The sequence below is a fragment of the Lithobates pipiens genome, unplaced genomic scaffold (assembly GCF_037356315.1).
Source record: "Lithobates pipiens isolate NorthernLeopardFrog02 unplaced genomic scaffold, aLitPip1_a1.2 Scaffold_23, whole genome shotgun sequence".
Classification (NCBI taxonomy): Eukaryota; Metazoa; Chordata; class Amphibia; order Anura; family Ranidae; genus Lithobates; species Lithobates pipiens.
Window position 1 is genome coordinate 263396962 of NW_027507785.1, and position 20910 is coordinate 263417871.

Here is a 20910-nt window from a genome sequence, read left to right on the forward strand (position 1 = left end):
AAAACTTTTTCGTAGAAGGGAGTTTAACAAGACTCTTTGCCACTCATTAAAATTAAAAGAAAAGAGATTTAACCTTAAACTGCGTAGATGGTTCTTTACGGCAAGGATGTGGAATTCCCTTCCACAGGTGATGGTCTCAGCGGGGGCATCGATAGTTTCAAGAAACTATTAGATAAGCACCTGAACGATCACAACATACAGGGATATACAATGTAATACTGACATATAATCACACACATAGGTTGGACTTGATGGACTTGTGTCTTTTTTCGAACTCACCTACTATGTAACTATGTAAGTATTTCCTCAGGGGCCATTCCTGTTGTAGGAGCATGTTGGATTCCCCAGGGGGAAGTCAGGGTTTCTCTGCAGAGGCATCATCAGGCCTGGGTTTGAGGTAAGCTTGAAAGAGCCCATAGTCTTTTGAAGGCTGCTAGTGAGGGGTAAATAAAGGGGTGTGTCTTCAAGGTCTGTGGCCAGAGTGAGGGCTTCGGCCAGGGGAATATGTGTGTTGGTGTGTGCATAAATGAGTTTACCAAGGTAACCCAAGCTTTCCCAAACCTGTGGGCCCTCCAGTCCGCAACTCTGTTCAAGTGATAAGCTAGGTAGTACTTGTAGATATCAGGTAGTCTGATGCCACCTTTAGTCTTAGCACATGTGAGGCATGTGCATTTGATACCTGGGGTGTTGTTCCTCCAAATGAAAGCCATGCAAGCTTTTTTGTATAGTGCAAAAAAGTACGGGGGGAAGGTGAAATGGGATCATCTGCATTAGGTAGAGTAGGAGGGGAAGAATGATAATTTTTACTAGGGCTGAGCATCCAAACCAGGATATGTTGAGGCTAACCCATTCTTTCAGATTTAATTGGACCCTGGTGAGTGCAGATAAGAAATTGTGGTGAGAGAAGTCAGATAAACTCTTAGTTATGTGGATGCCCAGGTATAGTGATGGACAAACTTCCGACGGGACGTTTCGCAAACGCGGACTGCGAACGCGGCCGATAGTTCGCAAACCGTAACGTTCGCGGCGGGCCCCATTGACTTCAATGGGAGGCAAACTTTACAAACCTACAGGTCAAATTTGCAGCCACAACTAATTACTAGCTGTGTACACATAGTCCCACCACATGGCCAATGACATAACACATGTATGAGGTGAATCCGGGATCGACAACTACAAGCATTCTTTTTTTATAAGTGAAATTGTGACAATTCAGGACTGTGGAGCGCATGAAGGCAATAGAGGAGAGGGAAGGTCAGGGTAGGCAAAGAAGAGGGTGCAGGAGATGATCACCAGCAGCGTGACATACAGCAATGACACCTGCACCATGATAGAGTGATCTGACACCAGCACCGTGATAGAGAGCACTGACATCAGCAGCGTGACATAAAGCACTGACACCAGCACCGTGATATACAGCACTGACACCAGCACCGTGATAGAGAGCACTGACATCAGCAGCGTGACATACAGCAATGACATCTGCACCGTGATAGAGTGATATGACACCAGCACCGTGATAGAGAGCACTGACATCAGCAGCGTGACATACAGCAATGACACCTGCACTGTGATAGAGTGATCTGACACCAGCACCGTGATAGAGAGCACTGACATCAGCAGCGTGACATACAGCAATGACACCTGCACCGTGATAGAGTGATCTGACACCAGCACCGTGATAGAGAGCACTGACATCAGCAGCGTGACATAAAGCACTGACACCAGCACCGTGATATACAGCACTGACACCAGCACCGTGATATACAGCACTGACACCTGCACCGTAAGCAGCCCCAGGAGTAAGTCAGCATAGCATAGGGATGGTGGGAGCCCCTCATAATGAGCATAGCACAGGGATGGTGGGAGCCCCTCATAATATGCACAGCAGAGGTACAGCCCCAGGAGGAAGTCAGCATAGCACAGGGATGGTGGGAGCCCCTGATAATAAGCAGCCCCAGGAGGAAGTCAGCACAGCACAGGGATGGTGGGAGCCCCTCATAATAAGCAGCCCCTGGAGGAAGTCAGCACAGCACAGGGATGGTGGGAGCCCCTCATAATGAGCATAGCACAGGGATGGTGGGAGCCCCTCATAATATGCACAGCAGAGATACAGCCCCAGGAGGAAGTCAGCATAGCACAGGGATGGTGGGAGCCCCTCATAATAAGCAGCCCCAGGAGGAAGTCAGCACAGCACAGGGATGGTGGGAGCCCCTCATAATAAGCAGCCCCTGGAGGAAGTCAGCACAGCACAGGGATGGTGGGAGCCCCTCATAATGAGCATAGCACAGGGATGGTGGGAGCCCCTCATAATATGCACAGCAGAGATACAGCCCCAGGAGGAAGTCAGCATAGCACAGGGATGGTGGGAGCCCCTCATAATAAGCAGCCCCAGGAGGAAGTCAGCACAGCACAGGGATGGTGGGAGCCCCTCATAATAAGCAGCCCCAGGAGGAAGTCAGCACAGCACAGGGATGGTGGGAGCCCCTCATAATGAGCATAGCACAGGGATGGAGGAGCCCCTCATAATATGCACAGCAGAGGTACAGCCCCAGGAGGAAGTCAGCACAGCACAGGGATAGTGGGAGCCCCTCATAATAAGCAGCCCCAGGAGGAAGTCAGCACAGCACAGGGATGGTGGGAGCCCCTCATAATAAGCAGCCCCAGGAGAAATATGACACCGCTCAACCTCTTCAAACAGGAGGGTACGGGCATATAGTACGGTTTTGCTTTTTTAGTACAAGGAAGTGAGCCAAATGAAGAAAGAAGGTCTGTGTGCTCGATTAAAAAAATCGTTTTTAGACATATACATGGTCTACTGGTCACATGTGTTGAATTCCTCCGAGATCCATGCCTCATTCATTTTTAGAAATGTGAGGTAGTTAACACTGTCGTGAGCTAGGCGAGTACGCTTATCGGTCACGATCCCCCCTGCTGCGCTGAACGTATTTCGGACAGGACACTGGACGAGGGGCAAGCCAACAGTTCGATTGCAAATTGGGCAAGCTCTGGCCAGAGGTCAAGCCTGCCCACCCAGTAGTCCAGGGGTTCATCACTCCTCAGAGCGTCCACATCGGCCGTTAACCCGATGTAGTCGGACACCTGTCGGTCTAGGCATTCCCTGATGCTGGATCCGGATGACACCTTTCGATGGGTCGGCTGAAAGAATGACCTCATATCAGAAGACACCAACACATCTTCTAACCGGCCTCTTCTTGCAGGCGCTGTTGGATTGGTACCCACAACTCCTTTTCTGGGAGTGGGAATTGCTTGCAAAAGCAGAATGCAGCATTTCTCGAAGCAAGGCCTGGAAGTGCTCCATTCTGACAGCCCTCTGTGATGGCGGTAACATGTCCGCCATTTTGTGTTTGTACCCGGGGTCTAAGTACGTTGCCACCCAGTACTGGTCCTTGACCCTTATGCTTTTTATACGGGGGTCCCTATTAAAACACTGGAGCATGAAGGCCCCCATTTGCACTAAAGTGGAAGCGGTGTGGTGGCCTGGCTCCTGCTCATCATCCAGGATAATGTCGTCCTCTTCATTCTCCTCTCCCCATCCACGCACAACAGGGATCCCAGAAAGGTTTAAAGCATGCTCTTCTTGCTCCTCCTCATCCGCCTCGGCACCATCCTCCTCTGACTCCTCTTCAGACTCCTGTTGTTCACTTGTCTCAGATAGAGTAGCCCCCCCTGGGAATTCATCCAGCATTGCGACTTCCTCATCTCCCCACTCCTGCTCCTCCACAGCTTGATCAATGACACGACGCAATGCACGCTCCATAAAGAAGGCATAAGGTACCATGTCACTGATGGCGCCATGGCTGTGACTGACCAGTTTGGTGATCTCCTCAAATGGCCACAGAAGTCTGCATGCGTTGCGCATGAGCAGCCACTGGCGTGGTGAAAAAAAAACAGCTCCCCAGAACCTGTTCTGCCGCAGAGTTCATACAGGTAGACGTTAACTGCACGTTTCTGCTGGAGCAGCCTATCAAGCATATAGAAGGTTGAGTTCCATCAACGTCGGGCAATCGCAAATAAGACGTCTGACCGGCAGATTGTGTCGCCACTGAATGTCAGCAAGGCGAGCCATGGCCGTGTAAGATCTTCTGAAATGGGCCGAGATTTTCCTTGCCTGCCGCAAGATGTCCTGGACCCCAGGGTATTTGACAACGAATCGCTGCATGACCAAGTTTAAGACGTGTGCCATGCATGGCACGTGCGTAATTTTGCCCTGTTTCAATGCGCTAAGCAGATTGGCACCATTGTCACACACCACTTTACCAACTGTCAAATTGAGCGGTGTTAGCCACTGATCTGCCTGTGAACGCAAAGCTGAAAGGAGTGCCGGGCCAGTGTGGCTCTTGGCTTCGAGGCACAACAGACGCAGCACGGCATGGCAACGTCTCACCTGGCATGTCGAATAGGTTCTGGGGAGCTTGGGCGGCGCAGCGGAAGAGACGCTAGCAGCGCAAAAGGAGGAGTCAGCCGAGGAGGAGAGGGAGGAGGATGGAGTAGGAGGAGGAGGAGAAGAAGAGCCAGGCCTGCATGCAATCCGTGGTGGTAAAACCAAATCTAAACAGGTGCCACGGGTTACATGCTTGACGGCCGTCAGAGGGTTCACCCAGTGGGCAGTAAAAGTGATATACCTTCCCTGCCCGTGTTTGCTAGACCACGTGTCTGTGGTCAGATGTATCTTGGCACCGACACTGTGTGCCAGAGATACATTCACTTGCCGCTGAACATGGCCATATAGCTCTGGGATGCCCTTCTCTGAGAAATACTTCCTTCCTGGGACCTTCCATTGTGGTGTTCCAATGGCCACAAATTTTCGAAAGGCCTCCGAGTCCACCAGTTTATATGGCAGTAGTTGGCGGGCTATCAGTTCTGACGAGCCAGCCGTCAACCGTTGGGCAAGATGGTTATCCGGCATCATCATTTTTTTACGCTCGAACATTAGGCCCACCGAAGCCTGCATTTTTGCAGAAAAACGTGAGCTTGGCGTGATGGAAGGTGGAGTGGAGGACAATTGTGAGGAGAGAGGAGAAGGAGAAGTAGAAGACGAGGCTGGACGGTGAGAGCCTGGAGTGTGGCTTTGTGTGTTCCGTTGCTCCCACTGGGCTCGGTGATGGCAGCTCATGTGCCTTCTTAAGGCGGTCGTCCCTAGGTGAGTGTTGGGCTTACCGCGACTAATGCGTTGACTGCAAAGATTGCAGATGGCAACACTAATGTCAGCAGCGGACACGTTAAAAAAAGCTCACACTGCGGAGCCATGTGCCGGCATCCCGGGAGCGCCAGATGTGACCGTACATGGTCGATGACTCGCTCCTGATACATTTGCAGTCTGCTTTGTCCCTCCTGTGCAATGTAAGTTATTCCTGCTTCTCCTCCCTATCTGATGGTCCATATCTCCCTCTGAACTCCCCTCCTCTTCCTCTCTTGTGGGCACCCACGTGACATCACTAGACACGTCATCATCGACGTCACCTTCCCCACCGCTATAAGTAGAGATCTCGGAGTAGTCAGCAACACCGGGGACCAACCTCCTCCTTGGGGTGATTTGGGTACTGTCGTCAGACTGCTGAGTGGCGGTTCTTGCTACCTCCTCTTCCTGATCCAATGCCAAGAGTGGCTGCGCATCAGAAATGTCTTGATATGGATCGGAAAATAATTCCTGTGACTCAAGCGGAAGGTATGTGGTGGTGGTGTTGTTGGTGGTAGTGTCTTTAGGGGTGCACATAGCAGAGAGTGAAGAAGAGGGTGCAGATCGAGAGGATGAGGAGGATACAGAAGAGTAAGGCTGAGTGAGCCACTCAACCAATTCTGGTGCTTCCTTTGACGTAATCGCACCCGCCTTCTGCAATTTCCCACTTTGGCTCAAGCCTGTTGCTCCTGCCCTACCCCTATCACCCCTGCGGAAGGGCCTGCCTCTTCATCTGCCTGTCATTTTTTAAATGACCCTGTGACAAAACTCTCTAGAGACGTGCAGTATGTATGTGGAAGAAGGTATATAACACCCCGCTTCAATCTGTTGTTTTTGGGGGCCACTGGTCTATCACACCAGTTACAATACTTTTTTTTTGGATTGCATTTGTCACTCTTTGTAGTATCGCTGCAGAACCGCTCAGCAGTCACAATGCTGCACAGTGGAAACGCACTATACTATGCTTTCTATATGTGCAAGTATTTTATACGTGTATTACACAACTATATACTGCACACCAAATAGTACACCCTTACCAGTCCTTAGAAGGACCTTTGTGGAACTAGTAGGTTGTGATTAGCAGACTGTACCTCACTCAACCCTATATACTGTACTACGCTATACCTTACCAGTCCTTAGAAGGACCTTTGTGGAACTAGTAGGTTGTGATTAGCAGACTGTACCTCAGTCCTTATACTGATAAAGGACTGCTGCAGAATAGGGCAGCAGTCAGTAGTAGTGCACCTCAACCCTATATATTGTGGACCTATACCAGTCCTTAAGGATTAGCAGACTGTACCTCACTCAACCCTATATACTCTAGTACGCTATACCTTACCAGTCCTTATAAGGACCTTTGTGGAACTAGTAGGTTGTGATTAGCAGACTGTACCTCAGTCCCTATACTGATAAAGGACTGCTGCAGAATAGGGCAGCAGTCAGCAGTAGTGCACCTCAACCCTATATATTGTGGACCTATACCAGTCCTTAAGGATTAGCAGACTGTACCTCACTCAACCCTATATACTCTAGTACGCTATACCTTACCAGTCCTTATAAGGACCTTTGTGGAACTAGTAGGTTGCGATTAGCAGACTGTACCTCAGTCCCTATACTGATCAAGGACTGCTGCAGAATAGTGCAGCAGTCAGCAGTAGTGCACCTCAACCCTATATATTGTGGACCTATACCAGTCCTTAAGGATTAGAAAGACTGTACCTCACTCAACCCTATATACTCTAGTACGCTATACCTTACCAGTCCTTATAAGGACCTTTGTGGAACTAGTAGGTTGTGATTAGCAGACTACCTCGGTCCCTATACTCATAAAGGACTACTGCAACAGAAGGGCAGCAGTCAAGTATAATATTCTTTCTATATTTGGAAGAAAGAATATTATACGTGTACAAGCCTATTACCATACCAGTCCTGAAAAGGACCTTTGTGGACCTAATAGTAACAGCTACTGATTAAACTGACTATCCCTCACTGCCACACACAGCTTCCTGCCTGTCCCTATTTAAACTGACAAAACACAGGCTGCAGGAACAATAACTTGAATAGCACTCAAAACTATATCCTGTACTACTTTACCATACCAGTCCTGAAAAGGACTTTTGTGGACCTAATAGTAACAGCTAATGATTAAACTGACTGTCCCTCTCTGCAACACACAGCGTCCTATCTGTCCCTCTCTCAGCCCTGACAAAAGACAATCTGCAGCAACAATGACTTGAATAGCAGTGCCTCAAACCTATATCCTGAACTACACCTATACCATACCAGTCCTTAAAAGAACTTTTGTGGACCTAATAGCTAGCGATTTGGGTCACTGCAGTCTCTCTCTGCTCCACACAGCAACCTCTCCCTATAGTGACAGTTGAAAGAATGTAAAATAGCCGCCGGATCAGGTCTATTTATAAGTTAGGGGGAATGTTCAAGTGTCCATGTGCTGTAATGTCTCAATTGGCTGTCCTGTACCCCATGATGGATGTGTCATCATAGGTCAAAGTTCTTTTACACAGTAAACACATAAGTCCGCCGGGTGAACAGCGGCAATAGTCCGCCGATCGGGCGGACCGCGAAAAGCCGAAATTCGCCGCGAACTGACCGCCAGGTAGGGAATGGAATCCTTCTTCCACACAAAAGGGAAGGACTCCTGGCAATGAGTTACTTCTAGTTGGGGAAGTGAGATGTTCAAGGCAAGTGATTTGAAATAATTGACTTTGAAATTTGATAGGTCTCCAAACTGTTTTATGTTTTTTAGTTTGCTTGGTAAGGAAACACTAGGTGATAGTAGTGATAGTAGGATATCATTGGCAAATGCCGTGATTTTGATGTCTCTATTCGCTATGGTGATCCCCTTGATGTCTGAATTTGCTCTCAGTTTATTTAAGAGGGTTTCTTGTGTCAGAACAAAAATTAAAGAAGAGAGAGGACATCCTCGTCGTGACCCATTGCTGATGGTAAAGGCATTTGACAGGTGGCCATTTACTTTTTTACTTTTATGTGCTTGAACTGCAGCGGAATCTTTAATCAGCTTTACATTACTTATTTATAATTTTACTATGCTTGTTGAGAAAATTAGAGCATCAGTTTAAATAGCATTGCAAAAAGTGATGCATATTGATTCAGCACATCAAGTAGCTGAACTAATCCACTAATACATATTCAGATGGTATTTTTATATCCTCCAGCATCAAAACTTCAGCTCAGTTTTCTGGTGGATATTCTCTGAGTTTGAAGAATTCCCAGACCAGACCAGTATAAAACTTTCAGTGTCCAAAAATTAAGAAAGTGAATTGAAAGCTTATGATTTATGATTCATGTTGGTTCATTAGAATGAACTATACTATGCCTGAATCACCACTAGCGGTATAGCGGAAATAAAGGCATCTTCTGACCTTATGATAAGAAAATGTTGCTCAGGAATTATTTTTATCAGCGTGCGTAGTCTCTATATAATTCTATATTTGTCTGTGGGAGTCTTGTGCAAAAAGGGGAAGACAAAGAAAGACAAAACTAATATCATGCAAAGTCACAATCTAACTGATGTCAGATGAGTGGAAAGTGGAAAGACATGATGTGCAATGTGTAGATAGCAAATCTTAACCAAAGGAAATAGGCTTTAGTTATTGTTGCTGTTAATTCCTGCTGCTAAAAATGCTAGCTGCCTGGCTATTACAATGATGGCTCCAATACTTTCTCAGATCTCTGAATCAGAACAAATATGCAGATCAGGACTCTCATTGACTTAAGCCCCATACACACTATCAGATTTTCTGCTGATTTTTGTCTTCAGATTTACCAAAACCATGTAGTAGAAGGGCCTGCCTGATTACATACAAATTGAAACTCCTAAGGTTTGACCTCATATTATATGGTTTTGGTAAATCTGAAGGAAAAAGTCAGCAGAAAATCTGATAGTGTGTATGGGGCTTTAGAAAGACTGAAGATAGAGGCAACTAGCAATTTGAGCCTACAAATCACTCTCAGTACAGCAGCAAACCTGCATACTTCCAACCTTTGGAACTTCAGAATGAGGGCCAAATGAGTGAGTAAGTGAGCTGCGGCACGCGTAACGGCAAAATGTGGGTGTGGCCAAACTCTTAATGGTGGGAGAGGCTTAAGGGGGTAGTTAAATAAACCCCCCCAGCTCTCTCACCAATGCCCCCCTCCTCTCTTATCAATGCCACCCAGCTCTCACCAATTCCCACCTCCTCTCTTAGTAATACCCCCCAGGTCTCTCACCAACTCCCCCTCCTCTCTTACTAACACCCCCCTATATTCTGTTTATATATTATATATATATATATATATATATATATATATATATATATATATATATATATATATATGGGCCTCCTTTCTTTTTTTTACAGTTTTGTCTGAGTGTAGATATCTATGTTTGTCCCAAGCATGTTCACATTTACAACTGTTGACTGACTGCTAAGTATCAACTATTGTAAAATGATACTTTCTAAGATTAGTTTTGAAGTTTCTGCTGTTAGTTTAAGGTCATGTCCCGTTGTTCTTGATCTTAGCTACTGCCCTCCTGAACTGCATTTACAGGTTTCAATCATGTCTCACCTTTCCCATCTTTCTTAATACATATTAAGTTACATTTTCAATCTCTCCTAAAATAGTTTATGTCTAGCCAAAGAAAGTGGAATCTTCCTCTATTCACATGGAGGGAGGAATCTCCCCTGCCGGCTATTTTGTTTAGGCACCCATATCAGCGACTGATCTGCAGTTATATATAGATACCCTGAAAAACTGCTATAACAGGAAATTGGAGGTAAGACTATGAAAATGGGGGTTGTTAGCACAATGCCTATCGGGCTGCATATCTTTTTTCAGTTAGGTTACAAGGACAATTATAAGCTATTGGTACTAAGTGTTCTCATGTTAAGGGTTAGTGGAGTTTAAAAGATTCTTACTTAGAGTACTCGATAAACATTCATTTTAATAAGGTGCTACACACATAAGTTGAGAACCTTGCTCTGAAGTACTCAATGAGAGCTGAGCACTTCACAGATACACATCTTTTGGGTAAAGATGGCAGACCCTCTGACCACGCACCTCTGAATTAGGTAGGGTATATGCATGCTTGCCATCCTAGTAGCGGCTGGTCCCTTTTTCTGTATAAAATCCTTTTAATTACTAGATACAGCAGTGGACTTTATCTCTCAGTAATTAGATCCTTGAAATTACAGATTTATTGTGTCATTAGTGAAAAGTGAAGATTACTTCAGCTTACTTCTCTGGGAGCCTGAACGTCAATGAATTCTTGGAAGATATGACGAGCCTTTGCTGGCAGTTTGTTCACGGAGCGGGTTTTCCTGTATTCTTCACAGGCCATCCAGAACTCCAAATTCTCCTCACTGAATTCTGTCTGCAGGAAGGTACGGAATGCAGAGCGGCCATCTAGGGTAAAAAGATTCTGATCAAACTTCAAACTTCTTCATTTAACTAAAGAGCAATGTACAGACCCTAATATCATTAAAGCTGATGTTTAGGTATGGCAAGTTCCTTTTTTGCTGATTTATTTAACCACTACAATACAGGGCACTTTCACCCCCTTCCTTCCCAGCCCAATTTTCAGCTTTCAGCGCTCTAGCGCTTTCAGTGACAATTGCGCGGTCATGCTACACTGTACCCAAATGAAATTGTTATCATTTTGTTCGCACAAATAGAGCTTTATTTTGGTGTTATTTATTCACGACTCCGTTTTTTTTTTTTTCCGATATAAGCGCAAAAAAAGCGGAAATTTGGAAAAAAAACAATATTTTCTTTTTTCTATTTGAAAAGAAATCCAATAAAATCAAATTTTGTCATAAATTTAAGCCAAAATGTATTCTGCTACATGTTTTTGGTAAAAAAAATTCCGTTAAGTGTATAATAATTGGTTTGTGTGATCACGGACATATGTACGCAAATGATCATGTAAATATGTGTGCAGGTAATCACGTACATATGTGTGCAGATAATCATTGGGACATGTGATTTTAGTGGGACATATGTGGGGGACATGTTTTTATTATTAGGGACATGTGTTTTTATTATTTGGGGACATGTATGTTTTGGGGACATGTGTGTTTTGGGGACATATGTGGGGACTGTGTTTGTACTGTGTGGTGTGTTGTGTGTTTACACTACACTGATGATCAGTGAGTAAAAAGCTGTAAAAAGCAGCCCATACTCACTGATCATCAGCCGGCTGCATCGTTCTGCTCTCCTCTCCTCAGCGATGACTTCCGTGTGAGGAGAGGAGAGCCGATTGCCTAGCAACCGGCTGTTTGTTTACATCACATGACGGCCGTGATTGGACACGGCCGTCATGTGATCAGGAGGGCCAATCACAGAGCCCTCCTGCCGATCTGAGATGTGCCGTGTCCGGGTGACACGAGCACATCGGGATCGCGCCGCTGCGCGGGCACGCGCGCGCGCGATCCCGCTACTCCTGAAGGACGTTCCTGAACGTCCTATCAGGAGTAGACGGCTCCCACCCGGCCGTATATATGCATTGGCCGGGTGGGAAGTGGTTAAAATTGTCCTATATAAGTCATATGCATTACTGGAAGATCCTTAATTACCTAAGGACTTTATTTTATGGCTGACCCAACATGCATGAGCCAACCACTGAAAAAAACTTTCAACAAATTTGTGGAAATTAAAGAGCTAATACACATCTCCCATGATATGACTTATAGTACCTTGACTTGCTGGCTACACATTAAAGCAACCCTAGCATATTCCTAGATAATACTTCATGCTCCAACTTTAAACCAAGTAACCTAAACAGGGCCCTATGTAAAGGTCACCCTTCCTAGTTGAGCTTTGCTGAGCTTGAACCTTCTGACATACACCAATAACTACCCTTTTCTCTTCCAATTACGGCCGCGTACACACGCGGGGACTGTTCGCTCAACTTTGTCCGTCAAACAGTTTCAGCGGACAGTCCGCTCAAAATTAGCATGGACGGACTTGCCCACACACGACGAACGAACAGTCCGCTGAAACCGTGCGCGATGACGTGAACGGCACGTACGACGGGACGAAAAATACGACGTCCTATACACTGCAATGCAAACTTCGGCGTGTAAATCCTTTCTGAGCATGCGCGGAACTTAGTTTGACGAACAAGCCTACACACGAGGGGACTGTTCGCTGAAACAAAGTTTCAGCGGACAGTTTTTCGGAAATTCATTTCATTGTTCAGCAGACTGTCCGCTGAAACTGTCCACTGAAAGCCCACACACGAGCGGACTGTCCGCCGAAACACTGTTCAGCGGACAAAGTTGAGCGAACAGTCCCCGCGTGTGTACGCGGCCTTACTAGTTTACACTCCTCCTTTTTTCCCTTCTTTTCCATATCACTACCCCTAACCCTCCCCCTCTCTTCTTCTCCTTACCATTGTACACTTTCACCCACTATACCAGTGATGGCGAACCTTGGCACCCCAGATGTTTTGGAACTACATTTCCCATGATGCTCTATTACAGTGCAGAGTGCATGAGCATCATGGGAAATGTAGTTCCAAAACATCTGGGGTGCCAAGGTTTGCCATCACTGCACTATACCAACAAATCTAACCCATCTATCCTATTCATTCCTCCATACTTATTGTACCTCCTATATTATCCTTAAGTTGCACTATGCATCTAAACTTAGATTTTAAGAATCACAAAGAGCAATTTGAGGGACTATCTGCAGATCAATATACCACGTATGCATATTTCAATGAAAAATTCTTACTAGATGGCCACCTGCTCAATATTTATGACCACTACTCATTCATGCACCATATCAAGTCTCAAATATGCTGCTTTCGCACACCGCTACTATTATAGGGGTAATTGCTTCAATTAACCACTCTAACCCATTTTTGCACTATTTCTATTAAGTTTAATTCATTTTTATTAGGGTTTAAACGATGTACAAGGTACAGAAATATAAAAAACATAGGATTAGAAGAGGAAAACATTCCACAAAAACTACAAAGGCATAGGAATTTCAGCAGCTCATGCACAATAGCGTGAGATTTAGCAATATAGCAAATATGACATCCATTAAGCTATAGTATAAAACCACGGAATGATAAGACAGCATAGTGTGTATTGGGTCGATGGGTGCAAACAAGTCACAGAAGTATGTTACTGCATTACGTTGTGTAAATCTGCAAGGCATGAAATATGGCAATAGTTCCAATGGGGAGAATGGCCATATAAATAGTGAACCATAGAAGAGATATTAAACATTATAGCACAATAGGTGGTCAGCAGGGGTACAACCTATGTGACATATAATTTCCAAGTTACAGTAAAAGATTGCAATTTATCGTTCTTTATTGCATAGAGGCGTTCCAAAGCACAAATATGGTTAAGATCCCCAATTACATCTGAAATGTTAGGTATGTGGAGAGATTTACAATTTCTTGTAATGTTGAGTTTGGCCAACAGTAAAATATGAATGATAAGCCTTCTATTTTTGTTAGGGATAGATTCTATATTGATGTGCAAAAGTGCCAAAGCTATATCTGGAGAGATGGGAGAAGGAGTAAATTCTGAGATTAATTTAAGTTTGGTTCCAGTAGGATTTGACAGAGGGGCAGAACCAAAGAATATGTATTATGCAAGTGAGCCACATTGAGGCCAACAGGCAGGAGCAGCATTAAGGTACATCTTAGAAAGTTTATAGGGATTGAAATACCATCTATGAAGAGTTTTATCAAATAGCTGCCAATGATCTTATAAGTTGTTCTGATAGCCTTTTGACAGGAAGTGTCAGAGAATGATAGCCCTAAATCTCTTTCACATTTGAGAATCGTCAATGAGATGTACTAAGAACTAAAATAAAGAGATGCCCTTCCTATGTGGTCTTGTTGTAATGTAAAAATGAGAGGTGCTGTGGACATGACCTGGACCGGCATGTGAGAGGGCACATCTCTCACAGCTCCTGTGACTGATCCGCTATCGATCCTCCCCCAGCCCAGGTACCGACTTTCGCCTGCTATATGCAGCTTGTCATCGATCCTGGGATCTCTATGGAACCCCCATGGCCCTCTGCACTAGAGGAATGACCCAAAAAGGACAGTTTGAAGCAGTGGGTCCTGAAATCCAAAATGGCGCCACCATGATCACATTGAATGGGACTCCATGAGGCACTGACAAAATGAAGCACCTGGGACCCAAATCACAAAAGCCACCAAAGACACAGGGTAAGGAGGTCCACAGAGATATGCTATACTACACCCAGAAGCTGACTGGGCTCATGGGGTCAGACAAGACTGGACACTCACTGAACACAGAGTCTAGCCTCTCTGGGATAAAAAAAATGGCCCAAAATGACCCAGATGCAAATGACCCAGCTCAGCCCACTTTGGCAGACATCCTTAGGGCAGTGAACATATGTAATGCCTCTGTAAACACTATGAATGAGCAATTTGGGGGCATGCAGGAAGAAGTGTCACTGCTGGGATAGGATTTACAAAAAATCCAGGAGCACACCACGGCCGTGTAAAGCAGAGTCAGTGAAATTGAGGATCAATTACCCCCCCCCCCCCCCCCCATAGCAAGGGATACCAACTCAGCATACCAAATGGCAAAGGAAGCTAATGATTGAACAGAAGATACAGAGAATCGTCTCAGACGAAATAACATTTGCATTGTAGGCCTCCCTGAAAGGGTGGAAGGCAGAGACCCCACAGCCTTTGTAGAAAGTTGGCTGCTTGATATATTTGGAAAGAATGTTTTCTTGCCCTTCTTCGCAGTGGAACGCACTCATAGCGTACCCTTTCGCCCACCCCAACCAGGGGGAACACCTAGACCCATGTTGGCAAAATTGCTTCACTACCACGACAGAGAAACTGTGCTGGCAAGGGGATGGGCTAACATACAGTATAATGGCACCAGGGTGTCATTTTATCCTGGTTTCTTGGCGGAGGTTAAGATGTGCAGGGCAAAATTCTTTGATGTGAAACGTTGGCTACTTGATATATATGGAAAGAATGGGTCCCTGTACTACCAGGAGCTTGACAGTAAAATTGACCCAGAAGGTAGTTTTGTGTTTATTCTCTGTCGTTTTGGTTCATTGACCTGTAAATTAGCTTGTGTATACAGTATATCCCTCCTCCCTTTCCAGCAATGGTGCTTTCGGCTCTTAATTTCCTATGTGGATGGTAGGCCTGATGTGCCAATACTTAGTATTGGGGACTTTAACTGCTGTCTAGATCCTGCCTTGGATAGACACTCAGACCCTAGCACATCTGCCCTCTCCAGGGATAGTTTCTTGGCGAGGTTGTTGCAAGAGTTGGGCTGGAGTGGATTTCTGGCGACATCGTAACCCTAGTGTCCATCAATTGACATGTTTTTCCAGGTCTCATGGTAGCCTGTATAGAATTGAACTGGGTGGTGGGCAACTTGAACATGCTCCCGTTTGTCTCGAATTTGAAGTATAGACCCCACAGTGTGTCTGACCAGTCTCCATTGGTAGCATGTTCAGGAAGACCTAGACCAATACCTTCAAAACATGTCAATCCTTAAATTGACAGCAGGCCAGAGGGAGGGGTTGGAAGCCCCACTTAGTGTCGAGGAACTGCAGGAGGCAGTTGGTTCTTTTCCTAACTGTATGGTGCCGGGAGAGGATGGGATCCCTATGGTAATATATAAACAATACTCCGCTGTCTTGCTACCACGTTTGCTATTATTAATGCGGCCCTGGAAGGTGGAATTCTACCACCATCCATGTCGAAGGCAGTCATCATATTACTTCTTAAGCCGGGTAAGGATCCTGTAGACCCAGGATCCTATCGACCCATTTCGTTGCTGCTAAGTGATGTCAAGATTCTGGCTAAGGCGTTGGCAGTACAGCTGAATAGAGTTATTTCCTTCCTTGAACATGATGATCAGGCAGGCTTCATGCCCAACAAGTCCATAGCCATTAATCTGAGATGGTTATTTCTGAATTTGCAATCCGCAGCGGAAAATGTAGGGAGCAGAGCTGTCACTAGAGGGCACAAAGGCATTTGATAGCATAGACTGAAATTACTTATGGGCAGTGTTGGAGCAGTTTGGGTTAGGTTCTGTATACATATCTTGGGTGCACCTTCTGTAAAGTCAGCCACAGGCTGCTATTAGGGCCTTTGGTTGTCTGTCACATAATTGTGCATTGAGAAGGGGGACGAGGCAGGGCTGTCCACTGTCCCCTCTTCTTTTTGCACTGGCTATTGAACCTTTGGCCGTAGAGATCAGGGCTAACCAACGTATTATAGGATTTTGTTATGGCAACCTGAAGGAAAAGGTGATGTTATATGCTGATGATACCTTGCTCATGCTGGGAGATATTAACGCTTCCCTGCAGGAGGCCATGACTACCATAATGAAATTTGGAGTCTTTTCCGACTTGCATATCCAGTGGGCAAAAGTATTCACCCCCCCCCCCCCCTTGGAATTTTTTGTATTTTGTTGCCTCACAACCTGGAATTAACATGGATTGTTTGAGGTTTTACATAATTTAATTTACAGAACATGGCCACAACTTTGAAGATTTTTTTTATTGTGAAGCAAACAAATAGGACAAAATAACAGAAAAAGTCAATGTGCATAACTATCACCCCCCTAAAGTCAATACTTTGTAGAGCCACCTTTTGTGGCTATGGCAGCTCCAAGTCACTTTGGATAAGTCTGTATGAGCTTGCCACATCTTACTACTGGGATATTTGCCCATTCATCAAAACTGGTCTACCTCCTTCAAGTTGGATGGTTTGCACTTGTGAACAGCAATATTTAAGTATGACCACATATTTTCTATTGGATTGAGGCCATTCCAACACATTTACATGTTTCCTCTTAAACCACTCAAGTTTTGCTTTAGCAGTGTGTTTAGGATCACTGTCCTGCTGCAAGGTGAACCTCCATCCTAGCCTCAAATCACACACAGAGTGGTACAGGGTTTGCTCAAGAATATCCCTGTATTTAGCACCATCCATCTTTCCCTCCACTCTGACCAGTTTCCCAGTCCGGTCTGCTGAAAAACATACCCAGAGCATGATGCTGCCACCACACCATTTTTCATTGGGGGGATGGTGTTCTTTGGGTGATGTGATGTGTTATGTTTGCGCCAGACATAGCGTTTTCTTTATGGCCAAAAAGTTAAATTTTAGTCTCATCAGACCAGAACACCTTCCTCCATACATTTTGGGAGTCTCCCACATGCCTTTTTACAAACTCAAAACATGCTGTTTTGTTTTTTGCTGAAAGTAATGGCTTTCTTCTGGCCACTCTGCCATAAAGCCCAACTCTATGGAGTGTACGGCTTATTGTTGTCCTATGTACAGATACTCCAGTCTCTGCTGTGGAACTCTGCAGCTCCTCCAGGGTTACCTTACGTCTCTGTGCTGCCTCTCTGATTAATGCCCTCTTTGCCTGGTCCATGAGTTTTGGTGTGTGGCTGTCTCTTGGCAGGTTTGCTGTTGGGCCATGTTCTTTCCATTTGGTTATGATAGATTTGATGGTGCTCCTAGGGATCATCAAAGATTTGGATATCTTTTTATAACCTAACCCAGACTTGTACTTCTCAACAATATTGTCCTTTACTTGTTTGGAGAGTTCCTTGGTCTTCATGGCAGTGTTTGGTTAGTGGTGCCTCTTGCTTAGATGTTGCAGCTTCTGGCGCCTTTTAAAAAGTTGTGTATATGTACTGAGAGATTGTGTGACACTTAGATTGCAGACAGGTGGACATCATTTCACTAATTATGTGACTTCTGGAGGTAATTGGTTGCACCAGAACTTTTTATGGGCTTCATAACAAAGAGGGTGAATACAGACACACATGCCAATTATCAGTTTTTTATTTCTGAAAAATAGTTTTATGTATATATTTTTCAAATTTTACTTCACCAACGTAGACTATTGTGTTCTGTTCCAGCACATATTATTCAGATTAAAAAGACATTGAACTAAAGGCTGTAATGTAACAAAATAGGTAAAAAGCCAAGGGGTGAATACTTTTGCAAGGCGCTTTATATCCGCTTCTTCAGGAGTATTTTTAGAGCAAACTTATCTATGAAAACACCATAATTATTCAAAACAGAAAAGGTACAACACAGTATAATTTATATGGCTGAACAAAAACTAAGTTATGGAGATGATCATCATCTCCATAACTTGGTTTTTGTCCAGCCATATAAATTATACCGTGTTGTACCTTTTCTGTTTTGATTAATTATTGTCTCTTCATAGATAAGTTCGCTCTCTAAAAACACTCCTGAAGAAGCAGATATACCCACGAAACATGTTGAGAAGCTGTGGATAACCTTTGTGATAGACCATAAGATCCAGCTATTGGTATCACTATCCACTCAAGAGAGAGCAGTTTTAGTGCTGATGTGAAGGCACAATAATGTTTCATTGAAATTATGTACTGAAATAATGTTTTTTAGATAATTTATGTGTCTGTTGCCTATTTGGGTTCCATGAAAGTCCACATAGCCTCCATATGAATTTTTTCATGTAATGATTCTAGAGTGAAGGTACTTTTTAGCTGTTAAATAACTATTGGCACACATCTAATATTTGAGGAAGTGGTGTAGCTGGAAAGGTTCGATAGAAGATTGATATTGACAAGGAGAAGATAATCTCCACCTGATCCAACCATTTACATATGTTTGGATTCGACAGAACCGCTGCAGATGTACCCTGGCCATCCCTTTTCAGGGGAGTAGCTGAAGGTTATCTTTAGGGATAAGACACCAATTTCTCAAAACTTGATTTCACAGTACAATTACCAATTTATCTTGGTAAAAAGATCTTCAAACTGGCCTCTAGGAGCCGCAACGTCTTGAATAAATACCAGTTATATTTTTTACTTTGGTATACTCACGTTTATGAGACAGGAGTAGATCAAACGACCGAGCCCATCGCCTGGCTTCCTCTGCAGTCAGTCGTCTGTGGGAGCGAAAGATATACATAATCCTTGGTTTGCTGGTTCTAGAACACAGGGAACATTAAGGCTGAACTGTCTACTGGACACAAAAACAGAAGTAAAATAATGCTTTCATACTCTGGAGTGGGTCAATGGTAACTCTCTGGGCCAAGGTCTATAATGTGAACCAAATCTATATAACATCTAATTGGTAATAACTATCATAGGCATTCATATTAATAAAACATAGCAGCTTGTTAGTGTAATCCAGTCTTCAGAAGGACATTCCTAAAAGGGCGCATAGCATATATAGAATATAATCTTAAAATAGTGGCAGAGCTGGGCTTCCCAGGGATCATCGGCCTTGTTCTCTGTCCTGCAACACCCAGTCATGCTTTGTGTGAGCACCTGTACCAACCAGTTTGTGTTTACACAGCTAATGTCAGAGCCGGACTAAGGTTAGCCATAGACGGTTTGAATCTTGGTAAGTTCAGCAAGATCCAGCCGAGGTATGAACCTTAAATGGGCAGGCTGAATATACCAAGCTGATCAACAGATCAGCTTGGGTACAACTAGCCTGCCAGATTTTACATACAGTATGATTATCATTACCGACTGGTAAAGCTGGGAAACCATCCCCACATGGAGAATACAATGACTCGACGGGAGAGATTCCCCTGTCAAAACTGTCGGGGGAACCTGTGATTGCAGTAAAGAAATTTGCTACATATATGGCCTTCTTTAAACTTTACCCGATTTACCCCTGACATTTAGTTTGGTAATGTACTGTGTACCATAAAAAACTGCTATTTTTTCATTCTCCATTCTCTTTCACCTATTTCCTGTCTGCATTCATTTACTTCACTAACAGTTGCACATCATTACTCAGGACCAGCTTACTCATGATGGCATATGTGTGCAATGTGTGTTGCACCCTATGCCAGGGAAGCACAGGAATAAAAGCTGCAGATTTTAAAAAAGGCTGAAAACTACGTTTGGGTGTGTTAATATTTTATGTGAAGTTTTAGTGGCTGAGTTTAGATTTGCTTTAATAAATCAGAGACTGTAAATTATACAGCCCTTTTTCATGAGCAAGGAAAAAGAGATTTTAAAGCAAACGTGCATGTCTGACAAAGCTCTAAAGCAGTGTACATACACACGATCAGACTTTTTGACAACAAACATGCAAATTAGCTGTTTTAAGGCAACATCTGACTGTGTGTATGCTCCATCGGGCAAACTTTTTCAGTTTTAATCGGACCTTTGTTGGCTGTGCAAACGGACAAACTTTACAGCAACAAAAGTCCGATGGAGCAAAGTTCGATCGTGTGTACAAAAAAAACCATAGGACTTTTGTACAAAGTAAAAACACGCATGCTCAGAACCAATGCAGAAAAATCAGACAACAATACAGAAGCTGACCAAAGGTGGCGGTAAAGAGCAGAAAAGCCATGTGATTTGGTGAAAGTTGGCTTAAAAAGTCCTGTCGTGTGTATGCTATACAAGTTCACGACCGACGCCCTTTGTACAAAAATCCAGGGGAAAGTTTGTACAAAGTCCGATCGTGTGTATGAGGCTTAAATGTAGCAATATAACAGTCAGTTTTTTTTTCAGTTGCAGCACCCTTTAAAAGTATGCAAAATCTTAAGGTACCAAAATGACACACTTATCAATGGGAAATCTGAGCCTGGAACAAGGACAGAACTGCCTTGATGATATTGAATCCACATCAGAAGTTCCCCATCACATCCAAGCCCCCCCCCCTTTACATCAGAGCTCCCCCATCA

The 20910-nt window shown here is 44.3% G+C and overlaps 1 protein-coding gene across 5 annotated transcripts in view; it reads right to left on the bottom strand.

Annotated features, from left to right (window-relative positions):
• RGS8 (regulator of G protein signaling 8) overlaps positions 1–20910 on the bottom strand; it is an 82637-nt gene that overhangs the window by 13795 nt on the left and 47932 nt on the right. For 2 of the 5 annotated variants that reach the window (XM_077453116.1, XM_077453117.1), the window contains exons 3-4: positions 19082–19188; positions 10461–10627 (exon numbers count right to left, since the gene is read on the bottom strand). In XM_077453116.1, the coding sequence (XP_077309242.1) occupies positions 10461–10627; positions 19082–19188 (274 nt within the window). Of the gene's footprint in view, positions 1–10450; positions 10628–19081; positions 19189–20910 lie in introns of all 5 variants that reach the window. The other 3 variants (XM_077453118.1, XM_077453119.1, XM_077453120.1) reach the window with 2 other exon arrangements.